Genomic DNA, 13,918 nt, shown 5'->3' with positions numbered 1-13,918 from the left:
TTGGAAGAGGCCTCACTTAGCACTCAGGGGTCAGTTTTGACTAGCCACAAGGCAAGCAGTCCGCCGGGCAATTTGGCTAGGTGATCCAGAGTGTCCTTGCCCGTCAGGAGCTTTGTGGCCTGGAAGGAAAGGGAGGCAGGTCATGGGGAAGGGAACAGTGACACAGCCTGCACATTTTTTTTGGTGTACACCCCAGTTGCGACTTGGCATGCAATTTGCAATTATAGCAATCATATTGGTGTGGTTCTGACTTGGTCAGAGCCGCACCAATTTCTAAAGTAGTACATGCACTACTTTTTGTGCAATTAGCATAGATATCTGTGTCAGATATCTTGCAAATCGCACCTGAAATCAGCATGTCTCCAGACTTTGAAATCGTGCAACTTCACTGTAAGTCACGCAATTTCAAAGTCGGGCTTGATGTGACCGGGGTTTTACTTGGTGTTTAGCTGACAAACTGTATGTTCTGGTAGGCTACTTTAAGAGCTGATTCTCACATGTGCAGTGTGGGTTGAAGCTCAGGTTTCACAGCTAATTAATAGCAGTTGTTCAGTGGTTGAGATCAGGTTTACATCAGGTTCAGGACAGGATTAACTCAGGATTTTATCCTGTTCAGACATATGTGGTTTACAAACAGTTCCCATAGAAGTCAATAGCTTGTAATCCAAACCTGAAGGCACGGCTTAGAAATTGTATAGGACTCTTTTTCAAACCGCAGTGAATCCACACTGCCAGTGCACTGGACATATGTGAACAGGCACCCTAGGAAGCAATGTTATTTCACGTCACGCAGATTGGATGCAGTTCAAACCACATATATGTGAACAGGCACTAAGAGCTGATTCACACAACTGCGGTGCGCATTGAGCTCAGGTTTCACAGCTAATTAAGTGTTCTTGCATGGCAAGACCACTTACTGTTATCTCACTTATATATTCTTATTATTATAGCCAAATTTACCACCCTAACTCCTCCCACAGTTTTTACACTACATAGACAGTAATATACCGAAACGTGCGGATTGTTCCCGATTGGTGTGCTATTACTTTGTGGAACGTTTCGCCAAATGGTTCACAAAATATTGGCGTTTTTGTGGTGAAATTGGTCCCATAGGAATGAATGGCGGAATGTTCAAAACTAGAGTGGGAGCTGACAAAAGCTAGAGTGGGAGCTGAAAAATCAGGACATGATTTCTAAACTGCCATCACTCCCTCATTTTCAAGCCCACCTACACAAATCGTATATCAAAACGTTCAGCTCTCCCTGCTGCCACTAACAATGTCCACGGCTAAGCCATAGTCCTGATAATTTTCACAATATGACCATTTGTTTGCAACTCACGCCGCCCATTGACATTCATTGAAACTCCACTCTAGCCACCTCAAATTTGAAGGGCAATTTCTAAACTGCGACTGTGCCTTCATTTTTAATATTTCAGAGACATACTATGCATCAAAATGTAGGTCTGGGTCTTGTGATTCTCACAATATAAAGCTCTTCGGTGTAGGATTTATAATTTTTAAACTACAACCGTTTGAAGATGGCAACCGCCAGTGAAGTGAGCAAGTTGGAACAGTTTGTTTTAACCGCTCTTCTCTGCCCTTGCTGTAGAGTGAGTTGCCATAGGAACCCAGGTGTGTGAGCAGGCAGCAGTGACAAAAGCTAGAGTGTGAGCTGAAAAATCAGGACATGATTTCTAAACTGCCACCACTCCCTCATTTTCAAGCCCTAGACTACTGGTGGAGGCAAGAACACTTCACACAATTTCCCCAGAAATTGTAGCTTTTCTAGTTCATACAGTAGTTGCTCACCGGTTCATGTCAGATTTAAATCAAGTTCATAACAGGATGCGCACCTGAACCACACCGCACTTCTTAGAAATCATACAAGACTCTTTTTCAAACTGCACTGAATCTGCACCGTCAGGGCACTGGATATATGTGAACAGGCACCATAGGAAGCAATGTTTTTTTTATGTCATGTGGATTGGATGTGGTTCAAACCGCATTCAGTTCGCATATACGTGAACCAGCACTTAGTCTCATGTTTGGCATGAGTAAGGAAGGGACAGTGCAAGGACTCTAGCTCACACCATAGCTTGAGGGACCTCGGAAGTGTGTGGTAATCACCTGACTGCTCCATGTCCTTAAGGCCCATTCATACCAGAAACTGCAAGTAACTGCGCGTTTTTTCCTCATACCTATGCATGCATTTGATGCATGCTTGACATGCAGTTGACGTGTTTTTCTATCTGCATTTGTCCTGTGAAGTCACTTCCTTCTTTCTTTGGGCTTCTATGTGCACTGTGATGTGCTGCAGTGCATTGTATGCAGTTTTGCACATTTGCAGTGCGGACAAATGCAGCATGCTTTGCTTTTCCACACTGTGTTGCACTGCACTGCAGTGCAGTGCTGTGAACTGTGCCCACAGGATAGCCTGGATTTTGGACTGTCTAAACAGTGGGAGTGAAGTCCAAAATGCAACAAACTGCATTCCACTGCGTTCAGTGTGAAAGGGCTCTTAGAGTGCGCGGGTTTGTATGCAATATATGTTTATGCCCTTCCGTGTCCAGCCGGCTAGATTTTGGGTGAGTGCCAATGATACCAACAAATGGGCACAATTGCTCCCATTGACACCAGTGAAAGGGCACAATTCCTCTCATTGACAGGGCACAATTCCTCCCAATGACACCAGTGAAAGGGCACAATTCCTCCCAATGACACCAATGAATGGGCAAAATTCTACCCAATGATACCAACAATAGGACCCAATGACACCAATGATGGGGTACAATTGTCAGGACCTTTTCTACTCTCGGTGGCCATAGTCTGGCCCCCCTAAAGTCTGAAAGAGTAAACTGACCATTTGTTTAACCACTTGCCAATCACCTTATAGCAGAAGTACTGCTACAGGGTGGAAGGGCTCCGCAAAAATAACATATATAAGTATGTATATATACACATGATTTGCATTTCCGGGTAGGGGGTGCCGCTATTGGAGGCTGGGGATGCCAATCACTGGGTCCCGGTTGGCAATTCCTGGCTGGCACTCGAGATCGTTGGCAAAGTTAACAGGGGAGAGATCTGTGTGTAAACAACACAGGTCTCTCCGATGTCAGCATGGACATGCTGTTTTGTATGTCTCTGCACACCAGAGAGATACAAAGCAGCATGTCTCCCTAGTAAAACACACACAGTGCACAGTTAACCCTTTGATCGCCCCAGATTTTAACCCCTTTCTGCCCAGTGTCATTAGTACAGTGTCAGTGCTTTTTATTAGAACTTATCACTGTATTAGTGTTACTGGGAGTGGCAGTTAGTCAGTTCCCCCCAGTGTCAGAATGCCCCCCACAGTCCAGCTATAAGTCGCTGATCGCCACCATTACTAGTATAAACAAAAATAATAAAAATTCCAGAATATATACCGCCATTTGTAGAAGCTATAAACTTTCACGTAAACCAATTAATTTACAATTATTGGGATTTTTTGCAAGGACATGTTGCAGAATACACTTTGACCTCAATTTATTTAGAAACTTAATTTTTTAAATTTTATTGGACATGTTTAACTAGTTGCCGACCGCAGATAGCCGAATGACGGCTGCACTGCGGCCGGCCAGTTCTGGGTGGACGTCATATGACGTCCTCCCAGAACGCGCTCTCCTGCACGCCCCAGGGGGCGCGCACCCGGCGATCTCCGTGATCGTTGTGTCCTACGGACACAGCTGATCACGTGATGTGGTAAAAGGCCAATCACAGCGGCCTTTTACCACGTGATCAGCGGTGTCCAATGACACGCTGATCAGAGGGAAATGCAAGTGCCGGTTCTCGGCTATACTTTCCTCACGCTGTCAGATCGTGAGGAAAGTACTGCCGAGAACCGGCAGTTGTCACAGCGAGGATCGGCACCGATCATCAGGGCACTGATGATCAGTGCCCTGATGATCGGTGCTCAGCAGTGCCACCCGCAGGTTCCGCCCACCTGTGCCCAGCAGTGCGCCCACTAGCTCCGCCCACCTGTGCCCAGCAGATCACCCACCTGTGCCCAGCAGTGCACCCACCTGTGCCCAGCAGTGCACCCACCTGTGCCACTCTGCAGTGTCACACACCTGTGCCCAGAAGTGCCACCTACCTGTGCCCAGCAGTGCCACCCACCTGTGCCCACCAGTGCCACCCACCTGTGCCCACCCACCAGTGCTGCCCACCAGTGCCACCCACCAGTGCCGCCCACCAGTGCCCAGCGGTTGTGCCAGTCAGTGCCGTCTATCAGTACCCATCATCAGTGCCGCCTATCAGTGCTGCATATTAGTGCCGCCTATCCGTGACACCTCATTAGTGCTGTCTATCAGTGCCGCCTATCCGTGCCACCTCATTAGTACTGCCTATCAGTGCCACCTCATTAGTACCGCCTATCCGTGCCACCTCATTAGTACTGCCTATCAGTGCCCTTTAGTGCTGCCTATCAGTGCCCATCAGTGCCACCTATCAGTGCCCATCAGTGCTGCCTCATCAACACACATCAGTGAAGGAGAAAAATTACCTGTTTGAAAAATTTTATAATAGAAACAAAGAAACTTTTTTTTTTCAAATTTTTTGCACTTTTTTTATTTATAGCGCAAAAAGTAAAGCGCCCAGTGGCGATTAAATACCACCAAAAGAAAGCTCTATTTGTGAGAAAAAAATGATCAAAATTTAATATGGGTACAATGTTGCATGACCGCGCAATTGTCAATCAAAGTGCGGCAGCGCTGACAGCTGAAAATTGGCCTGGTAAATAAGGGGGTATAAGTGCCTGGTAGGCAAGTGGTTAATAGCAAAAAGTCAAACTTTTTTTTTTTCTTCAACATTGTCGGTCTTTTTTTGTTCATAGCGCAAAAAATAAAACATGCACAGACGTTCAAGACAAACCAAAAGAAAGCTCCATTTGTGGGGAAAAAAATTGACAAATTTCATTTATGTACAGCGTTGCATGACCGCGCAATTGTCAGTTAAAAGCAGTGCTGTATCACAAAAAATGGCCTGGTCAGGAAGGAGGGTAAATCCTCTGGAGGGCAAGAGGTTAAAAAAAGTTTGGAGACCCCCGTGCTAGAACATACCCTCATGTATGAATGGAGCGGCACGTGTCTGCTCACACACACGGAGGACATCTCACCTATCAGCTGGGAATAGAACTTGGACACCTCCAGCACAGAGGCCGCCAGTACAGCCGGGCCGGACAGAAGAGTGAGGAAGATGGGGCCGAGGAACGTCCGGGGGACCACCCCGGGGAACTCATGGTGATCGTACTGCAGGAGGAAGACAACAGGAGGGATTAGTGTCCGCCGTACACAGCTCCGCCCTCCCCCGCTCACCACATTACCTTGTCCAAGTCCAGCTTATGATACAAGAGGTCATGGGCGGCCTGCAGGTTAAAGCTCTCCTCCACCTTGGTGTACGGACATACCATGAGATGTAGGAATGCCACGGCCGGGTACAGGAGCACCAGAGCCTGCCCGCCGCTTCTCCCCTTCATCGCCATGTCTGACGGAGGAACAGCACGCCCCCTACCGACGTTATAGGCTACTACAGCCGGGAGTCCTGCCTCTGTACCAAGCACAGGGTGAGGTGGCCGGCTTTCCCCTATAAACCCAGCGCAGGCTGAGGTGGCAGGCCTTTCCAATACCCAGCACAGGCTGAGGTGACCAGGTTACTTATGCCCAGCACAGGCTGAGGTGACCAGGCCTCTTATGTCCAGCACAGGCTGAGGTGACCAGGCCTCTTATACCAAGCACAGGGTGAGGTGGCCGGCTTTCCCATATAAACCCAGCACAGGGTGAGGTGACCAGGCCACGTATGCCCAGCACAGGCTGAGGTGAACAGGCCTCTTATGCCCAGCACAGGCTGAGGTGACCGGGCCACGTATGACCAACACAGGCTGAGGTGACCGGGCTACGTATGCCCAGCGCAGGCTGAGGTGACCGGGCTACTTATGCCCAGCACAGGCTGAGGTGACCGGGCCACTTATGCCCAGCACAGGCTGAGGTGACCGGGTTTATTATGTACACATTGGTTTGATATCTGTACCCATCTACACACAGCACATTCCCTGTCCTCAGCAGCCGTAGACAACTTCTCCGTACGCGTGGAGCGCTGATTGGCCTAAGCGTGGCAGCGGTGGATTTGTCCACATCCTGGAAAATTGTACCGCACAGCCAATCAGCGTGCAGGGAGGGCGGACACGGAAGTGAGAAGCCGACTTGGAAGGATGCAATGTCTGTGCCTGGAGTGAGTGTTGTCAGGGTAGGAGCTGCATGTCAGTCCTGCGTACCGGGGTGTTGTATGGGTGGCCCTGTGCACTGCTAGTTCTCCTCCATTATGGCAGTCATAGGAAGCACTGGGACTGCTGTGTCCATACACCTGCCCACCCGGTTCCTCATTGTACTCTTCTTCTTCATCTGTACAGCTGCAAAGAAGGAGCCGTGTGACACGTGTAGGAGGCTGGTGGACAGGTTCCACGAGGTAAACAATATCCTTCTGCTGTGTCCTCAGGGCTGGACTATACAGAGCCTTGTATACATATAGGCTGGCCATTTACTGCATAGGCTCATCTATTATCTGCATTCTGTACTGATTACCTGTTTACAGTCATGTGTTGGCACTTAGTCTTTTGTCACATAAAGGTTTCCTTCCTTGATATAAACATGTAACAAGTTTCTTAGCCCTGGTTCACTCTGGTGCGACTTGTCATGCGATTTGACAGTTTCACCCTACTGTCAGTAATGGAACTGCTCAAATCGGTGTGACTCTGACTTGGAATCACACCGATTTTAAAAATCATTTCTGCACTATTTTCAGCAATTTCAGGTGCGATTTTCATTGACATCTGTATGAAGTCGCACAGATGTTCAGGCAAGCTGCATATAAAATCACACCAGCTTGGTGGCTTTGAAATTGCGCTACTTCAAGCAAAGTAGGACAATTTCAGGGTTGCATTTGGTGTGAACCAGGACTAAAAGCCAAACTCCAGGGATGATCTGTATTGCATCCTTATATTGGTGCAGCGTATACATCTCTGCTACCTGATAGACTGCTGGGAAAGCTGACCATCAGTGTAGTTAGTAGTCATTACTGCAGTGATCAGTGAGACCTTCTGGGTACCGTTCTGATTCTGGCAAAAATTGAATGTGTTCTGTGGCGGCAGTGCCAAGGGAGCAACAGTGTGAACTGGGGAAGTCGATCAGCAAAGCAAATATTTATCTTCTACTTTTCACAATTTGTGATTTTACAGCTTGTCTGGTTTTATTTCTAGCATAAACGTGGACTCCAGACTGACTTGTATTGCATAGTTAAAGCCAGCTTGCCACAATACATTACTCAAATGTGAGTGATCCCTGAGAAAGCTGAACATCACTGTAGTAGTCAGCACTACTACAGATCGTTCCTTCAGCTTTAAAGGGTAAGTTCACCTTTTGTAAAATGTTACACCCATATTCAGGATGCAACATGTTACAAAAGGACCAGCCCCCACTTCCCTTGTTTTGACAACTTCCCCCCCAGCTTTCATAATTTAAAAAAAAAAGTGGCCACGTCACTCATGCACCATATTCTTTGAATTGGAAAACTACAAGTTCTCACAGCCTTTGCAGCTGTCAGGTTGTAGTTCTCAATGAACTACCATGGCGCTGTTGAACACTGTGGTAGTTCATTGATTCTTCCTGTCACAGTGTATCTGCTTGCCTGTATGAGGTGCGAGTACACAGATACACTGACAGGTCTGCAGGAGTCTTGCATGGCACCAGTGATCTACTGATGGCTGCTGCAATACTTTCCAGGCTCCCAAAACAAAAAATAGCAAATGCACATTTTTTTTTTATCTGCAAAAAAAATGTGTATTTATTATTTTTTGTTAAAAGGTGAACTTATCCTTTAACTTAAATAATTTCAGGCACCCTGTATGCAGTTTTTTGTGATTGAAGCATATGCTACTGTTTGTGATTATTATGAATAAAAAAACATTGTCAAATGCAGAAGATGAATATTAGTGTTTTGCTGGCTATCAGCCTTTAATTCTGGAAGTGTTACTAAACCCACAACAGTAAAATCAGTCTGTATATGCAGTAAAGCATGCTTGTTATACTCACTGTGGAATCTAAGGAGTTAATCCTCTCCATTGTGTAAAAAGACTGTTTGATCCTTTCTTCTCTGCCCCTCCTCTTGTTGAAATGACCACCTGATACAAACTGAATCCATCACATACACATGGTCAGTTTGGTGCGTATTGCTAGAGAGGGTTTTTTCTTTGCAGAGTGCATGTGATCAGCACAGGGCCAATCGGCACTGTCCAGACAGAGGGTCAGAGGTTTCACATCCTAGAGCAGAAAGAAAACTCCTCCTACAAGCTTTAACCAGTGCTCTGCTGAAGTCACAAGACTGTTCTAACCGCTGATGAGAAAATGTATTTAGCAGTTTATATTTACTAAAATAATTGCACTTCAATGTTGTGTGTACTGTGGGAGACCAGATATAGTGAATGCAGGGTCTTGGGTTTAGTATCGCTTTTTCCCAAAATGTTCCTGTAACTGTTTATAAACTGTTAGACCAGCAGATTTAGATAGATTTGGATAACAAATTGAACTCCAGCTAACACTACCCTTCCTCAGACTGACAATGCTGCTTTACAAAAATGTCAGCTTTGCTACTTCTTCCGGAGCAGAGACACACTAGGACAAGAAGTGTGTTACTGGCTAAACCACAAGGTGAAATAAAGGGAAGAAAGCTTATAAAAAGAAAACTAATGCAGTCACCACATCTAAGGGTCTATTCACTCCAGATGCAATGCTGGAGGACAACTATTTCAGCTCACTCCCACCACAACCAGGCAAAATGGCTTGTCTCCTACCTGGTCAGTTCACATCACAGCTTTTGGCAGTTAATTGACCTGCTGGAGTAAAGGCATATAGGCTGTTAATTTTGCAAGGGAAAATTCCCTTGGAAAGTAAACAGTCTATTTGCCTTCAATAAATCTAGTTAAGGCCTATCTGGTCCTTCCATGAAAGTTTCTACTTGGTGATGCTTTCTCTTTCCTGGTCTGGAGCACCAAGTTCATCCCCTTCCTTGTGGCAGTTCCTCTATCTTGCAGAGGGTTTCACTTCATCTGGGCTTGATTTTGGCTTTGGTCCTTCAGTGTTCCTTTGCTGCAGATGGATTCCAAAAAATGTTATTGGACCTGTCAGGTGCTCTTGCCCACTCATCAGTTGGACTGCTTTTGGATGACCCAACTGTTTCTGAAATCCTGTGTGTCTCAATAGATGGTGGAGAAAGTAATTTGTTTGTACTGACCAGATTTAGATTTAAAGCATAATTAAAGTCATACATTTTTAGGTTTAGGATAGAGTATTGCGATTTTCAGTTGGGGAGACTTCCCTTCACTTACTATCCTGTAGACAGAACAGGAACTAAGGGAATTTTCTCCAAGGTGTTTGAAATCTTACACAGCTGTCATCAGAAGTTCCTATTGGAAGATTTTCTACTCCTCTTCTCTTTCAGGGACTACAGTAAGTTTGGACTTCCCTATACTTTCTCTCTCAGTGCAAATAGTTACAAGGACAAAAAGAGAGGGTGAATCTCTAGAGCAGAGACATGGTAACATTAAGATCCTGATGGAAGTTCTAACTCTCCCTATTCCATCTAAACCTTTTGCTGAGAATAGATTACAGACACTCTGGAACTATAACAACTATCAATGCTTGGTTTCCTGGCAGCAGAGAGTACCGCTTCAAAAAATCTGGAAATCCAGCAGGCGAAAAAGCCAATGTGCCATTGAGGCTCTATATGCTAAAATATAAATTCTGCTTGGATAACAATAAATGCAAAACTGTAAAGTGGTTCTAAAGGCTGAAGATTTTTTTTTAACCTAAAATTCTGTGTGCTGCTCCCCCCTCAGCCCCCCATACTTGAGCCCCCTCTCAATCCAGCGATGTGCTTGGGAGCCTCGGGTCTCCCTCTCCTCATTGGCTGAAACTCAGCAGCGGGAGCTATTGGCACCCTCTGCTGTCAATCACAGTCAATGAAGAAAGAGCAGAGGGTGGGGCAGAGCTGTGGCTCTGTATATCTTATGGGGACACAGAGCGGGGCTCGAGAGCTATTTGGGGCACTGTTCAAGGGGGAGGAGCCAGGAGTGTCGAGGGTGACCTGAGAAGAGGATCGGGGCTTCTTTGTGCAAAACCATGGCACAGAGCAGGTAAATAATAACACGTTTGTTATTTAAAAAAAATAAACCTTTAGAATCACCATAAATGCAGGTAAAATTAAAAGCAGAAACTCCACAGGGCTCTCTCATAAAACGTAATGGCATGTATATGTGTTGTCTATAGCAATATGTCATTTTCCAACACTCATCTGACTTGTGCAGCTGAAAAACAAACTATATGTTTTATGTGGGATTTTTTTTTTTCACAGGGTCTTGAAAAGACATCAAAAAAGAATTTTGGAGGAGGGAACACTGCTTGGGAAGAAAAAACTTTATCAAAATATGAAGCTAGGTACTGAAAAATTAACCATATTGCAGTGGTATCCAAACTCATTAATCAGTTTTGGATTATAATATAAATATATTCTAAAAATATTTTAGTAAAAGGTCTCGTGCACACGGGGATTTTTTTTTGCAGCCACTTTTAGGGGTGTGAGGCATTTGAAAAAAAAAAAATGTTGCTCCATGTTATCCTATGTGTCCATGCACATATAGACTTTTAGAAGCTTTTAGTATCAGTAGCATTTATAAGCAGAAAAAAAACCCACGAGCAGCAGTGTTTTGGCAGAAAAAAACGCTTGATTTGTGTAAACGCGCCTAAACGTTTGTTAATGCTATGTGCATTTAGCGCTTGAGCGTTAATTGATTTTAATGGCCAGAATAAATTATTATTCTGGCCAATGAAACAAATTGACGCCTGTAAACACTCATAAACGCTTGTAAAATCGTTAGACACTTTGACAAGCGTCAGGAGTTTTTTCTGCCAAAACACTGCTGCCAAGAGTGTTTTTAAAACGTCCTGTGTGCATGAGGCCTTAGACAAGGTTCTCAGGGTACAATAGGTAAAGGTATGAAGTCTCAGGGTACAGGACAATCATGTATTAAGATATTATCAATAGCAAAACCAGGCCTCTAGAATGAGGGCTTCTGAGAAACCATGTCTTAGTGGATTGAGAAGGAAGAAGAGCGAAGGGGGTGTGTGTAAGGGGAGACCAGACTCTAAGGTAGGCAATAACCCTATACTGCAGAACCGCATCAATTTTGTCATGAATCGTGGTCCTAGTAATCCTGCGCTTGGTCTCGACTACGGTATGTTAAAGAAGTTATTCTTCTAAGCCTTTGCTATGGTTTGTTTAGCTGCCGTGGTTATGTGGAGAAGTAGCTTAAACTCAATCCAAGTTAAGTTCAGAGGGTGTAAATTAAGCAGTGCTAGAAGAGGACCAGGGGGAATTAAAGTAGAGAACAGTGTAGAAATCATTCAAAATATCTCTTTCCAAAACCTTCCATCAGATATGCAAATGTGTGCCATTATCTGCTCACCCTCAAAACCAGGTTGGAGGGTAATATGGGATGAATTTGATAGAAGTCTGAATTGACGAGGTCAGCCTCTCTTGTATCTCCAGCCCAGGCCCCACTGAAGGTGGAACAGATAGTGCCGAGGGCCAGGAGGAACATGAGTGCCTGCAGGCAGGGCATCCGGTCAGGAATAGAGTGGATGCAGAAACAACCAGCTGAGGTTAAAGGAGCACTCCACCAGAACTGCAAGATCTGGATGCATGGCTTGCCGGAACGTCTAACAAGTATGAGGCTGGAACACACTGACAACCGGAGCTGATATAATGGACTGCCAGGGCAAGCACTCGGCTGGACTGTAGAGCCGAACTGGAGACGGAAGCGTAGTCAGAGTGATAGCAAGGGTCAGCAACGAGCAGGCGATGAGGTACCGAAACATCAGACAGGAACGAGGTCAGGAGGAAGCCAGGATCAGAAACTGATGAGGAGAAGGATAAACGGGATCCAAGAGCAGGTCAATGGCAAGCCAGGTCAGTAACAGATAACACATAGGATACAGTAGGACACATGGAAATAGCTGAAGACCAGTCAGCACTGACAGAGAGTAAGAGCCTCTTTTAAATAGTCTGTCTGGTGCCAGAAACTGTGTGCACGCTCCTGCGTGCGTGCACCCATGTGCACGCATTCTTTCTTGCATGCACCAGCCTATGCTCATTTTTATTAGCAATGCCCTGTGCTTATTTCTATGCGCAATGTTTCGCGCATGCGCATTTTTATGCACCAGTCATCGTACAGGAATTCCTTTACCTTCTGGTGAGGACTAGGTACCAGAGGGATAAGACTTCATAGGTAACTTACAATGCATTGATATTTTGCATGGTGGATTTGGTTGTGGTCCAGACGTCCATCCAGTCAATTGCTTCTGAGGAAAGTCCCTGTATTAGAAAAATATCCAATTGTGCATAATTTGTACCAGCTGGAAGTGTAAAATGTTATTTATATATTCTAATATTTATTTGAATGGTGGCAGTAATTCTTCTGTTTTCTAAAATTCTTGTGTTTTTCTTACAGCGAGATACGCCTGGTGGAGATTATAGAAAATCTTTGTGATAGCACTGATTTTGAATGCAATCTTATGGTTGAGGAACATGAAGAACAGGTTGAAAAATGGTGGTTCAAGATGTAAGCTGTGATTTTGTTCTAGGGTAATCATAAGCTGAAGTGTATCTAATTTTGTTTCAAAGCTCAGACATAGACTTTATCGTAGATTAGGTCTGTTAGTGCTATGTTCAATATAATTATTTTGATGAATGGGCAGTATCTTTTAGAAATCCATTGTAATAAATGGACAGTTTGATTAATAAATAATTGCAAATGCGTTATTGGTCCTTATGGAAAATGCAAGTAAATCTCTGTCTATCACAAAAAGCTTTGTATGGACTTCCACAATATGTTACGTCAATGCCATTTTAAATATTACTGGTATTGTTGATAGCTGGTAAATTGCATAATTGCAAATTGTAATTACCATAGTTGTGTGTTTGTTTTTTTACAGGCGGAACAAGTATCCTGATTTATTGAAGTGGTTTTGCATTGATACTATAAATGTTTGTTGTCCTTCTGGAACGTACGGACCTGACTGCTTAGGTAAAGAAAGGTAGAACATTTGAAATAAATAGAATATATTTTGGTATAGAAAGCAAGTTTTGCAGGACTAAATACATGCTTCCTTCAACTTTATTATAATAAATTCATATTAATGTACACGTGTAATATTAGAGAGCCACCTATCAATTCTATGTCTCTCAAGGGGTTCCAGAACTGGGATATTTGCACTAGCTCTGTGGCAATTAAGAAGGGGTGCCCATCACTTGTTAAATTTGTCTGATATCATGATTTTGTTACGATGCAAGGATCTGAACAGCTTAAATATACAGCCGTTCTAAGGTAAATATAGAAATGGGAAAGTGAAATAAAATAATTGTATATAAATATGCCACGATGTCACAAATTAGTGAGCATTGTTTTTTTTGTTCAGCCAGTGGACTGAACAAAAGAAAACTAGCAGATTCCTCCATCCATACAGATGAGGTAGAATCCCCCTCCCTGCCGGGACATTGTATTCTGAGGTCGGCACCCCTGCTGTCAGAATACACTGGTCAGTGACTGTGGCTGCTAATCAAGAGAAAATTTCCAGCATGTTTCCAGCAATTGACTTCTATCGAGCAGGGATAGCCACACCCTGATCAAAATTCTTCCAGTCCATGCGGAAATGGCCAAATTTCGACTAGTGTATGGCTAGCAATGCACAGAGTTGTGCTGGTAACTACAGTATGTAGCTGTGACATTGCAGAATTGGGATGTTGTGATACTGGTAACTTATGCAACAGGTAGGCTA

The 13,918-nt window shown here is 44.4% G+C and overlaps 2 protein-coding genes across 2 annotated transcripts in view; one reads left to right on the top strand and one right to left on the bottom strand.

Moving 5' to 3' along the window:
• The window catches only part of ALG12 (ALG12 alpha-1,6-mannosyltransferase), a 35,003-nt gene extending 29,456 nt beyond the window's left edge, over window positions 1-5,547 (bottom strand). Inside the window, exons 1-2 of the mRNA XM_089684710.1 lie at window positions 5,359-5,547; window positions 5,152-5,284 (exon numbers count right to left, since the gene is read on the bottom strand). Of these exons, the coding sequence (XP_089540836.1) occupies window positions 5,152-5,284; window positions 5,359-5,517 (292 nt within the window). The 5' untranslated portion in view covers window positions 5,518-5,547. The remainder of the gene's footprint in view (window positions 1-5,151; window positions 5,285-5,358) is intronic.
• A 722-nt stretch (window positions 5,548-6,269) lies between these two features.
• Window positions 6,270-13,918, top strand: part of CRELD2 (CRELD disulfide isomerase 2) — a 37,788-nt gene continuing 30,139 nt past the window's right edge. Inside the window, exons 1-4 of the mRNA XM_089684718.1 lie at window positions 6,270-6,497; window positions 10,437-10,519; window positions 12,592-12,702; window positions 13,076-13,167. Of these exons, the coding sequence (XP_089540844.1) occupies window positions 6,354-6,497; window positions 10,437-10,519; window positions 12,592-12,702; window positions 13,076-13,167 (430 nt within the window). The 5' untranslated portion in view covers window positions 6,270-6,353. The remainder of the gene's footprint in view (window positions 6,498-10,436; window positions 10,520-12,591; window positions 12,703-13,075; window positions 13,168-13,918) is intronic.

Source organism: Staurois parvus, unplaced genomic scaffold (assembly GCF_062004578.1).
Source record: "Staurois parvus isolate SC_StPar_1 unplaced genomic scaffold, SC_StPar_1.0 ptg000019l, whole genome shotgun sequence".
NCBI classification, from domain to species: domain Eukaryota; kingdom Metazoa; phylum Chordata; class Amphibia; order Anura; family Ranidae; genus Staurois; species Staurois parvus.
The sequence above is the reverse complement of the archived record's forward strand: the minus strand, read 5'-3'. Positions and strand labels throughout refer to the sequence as shown.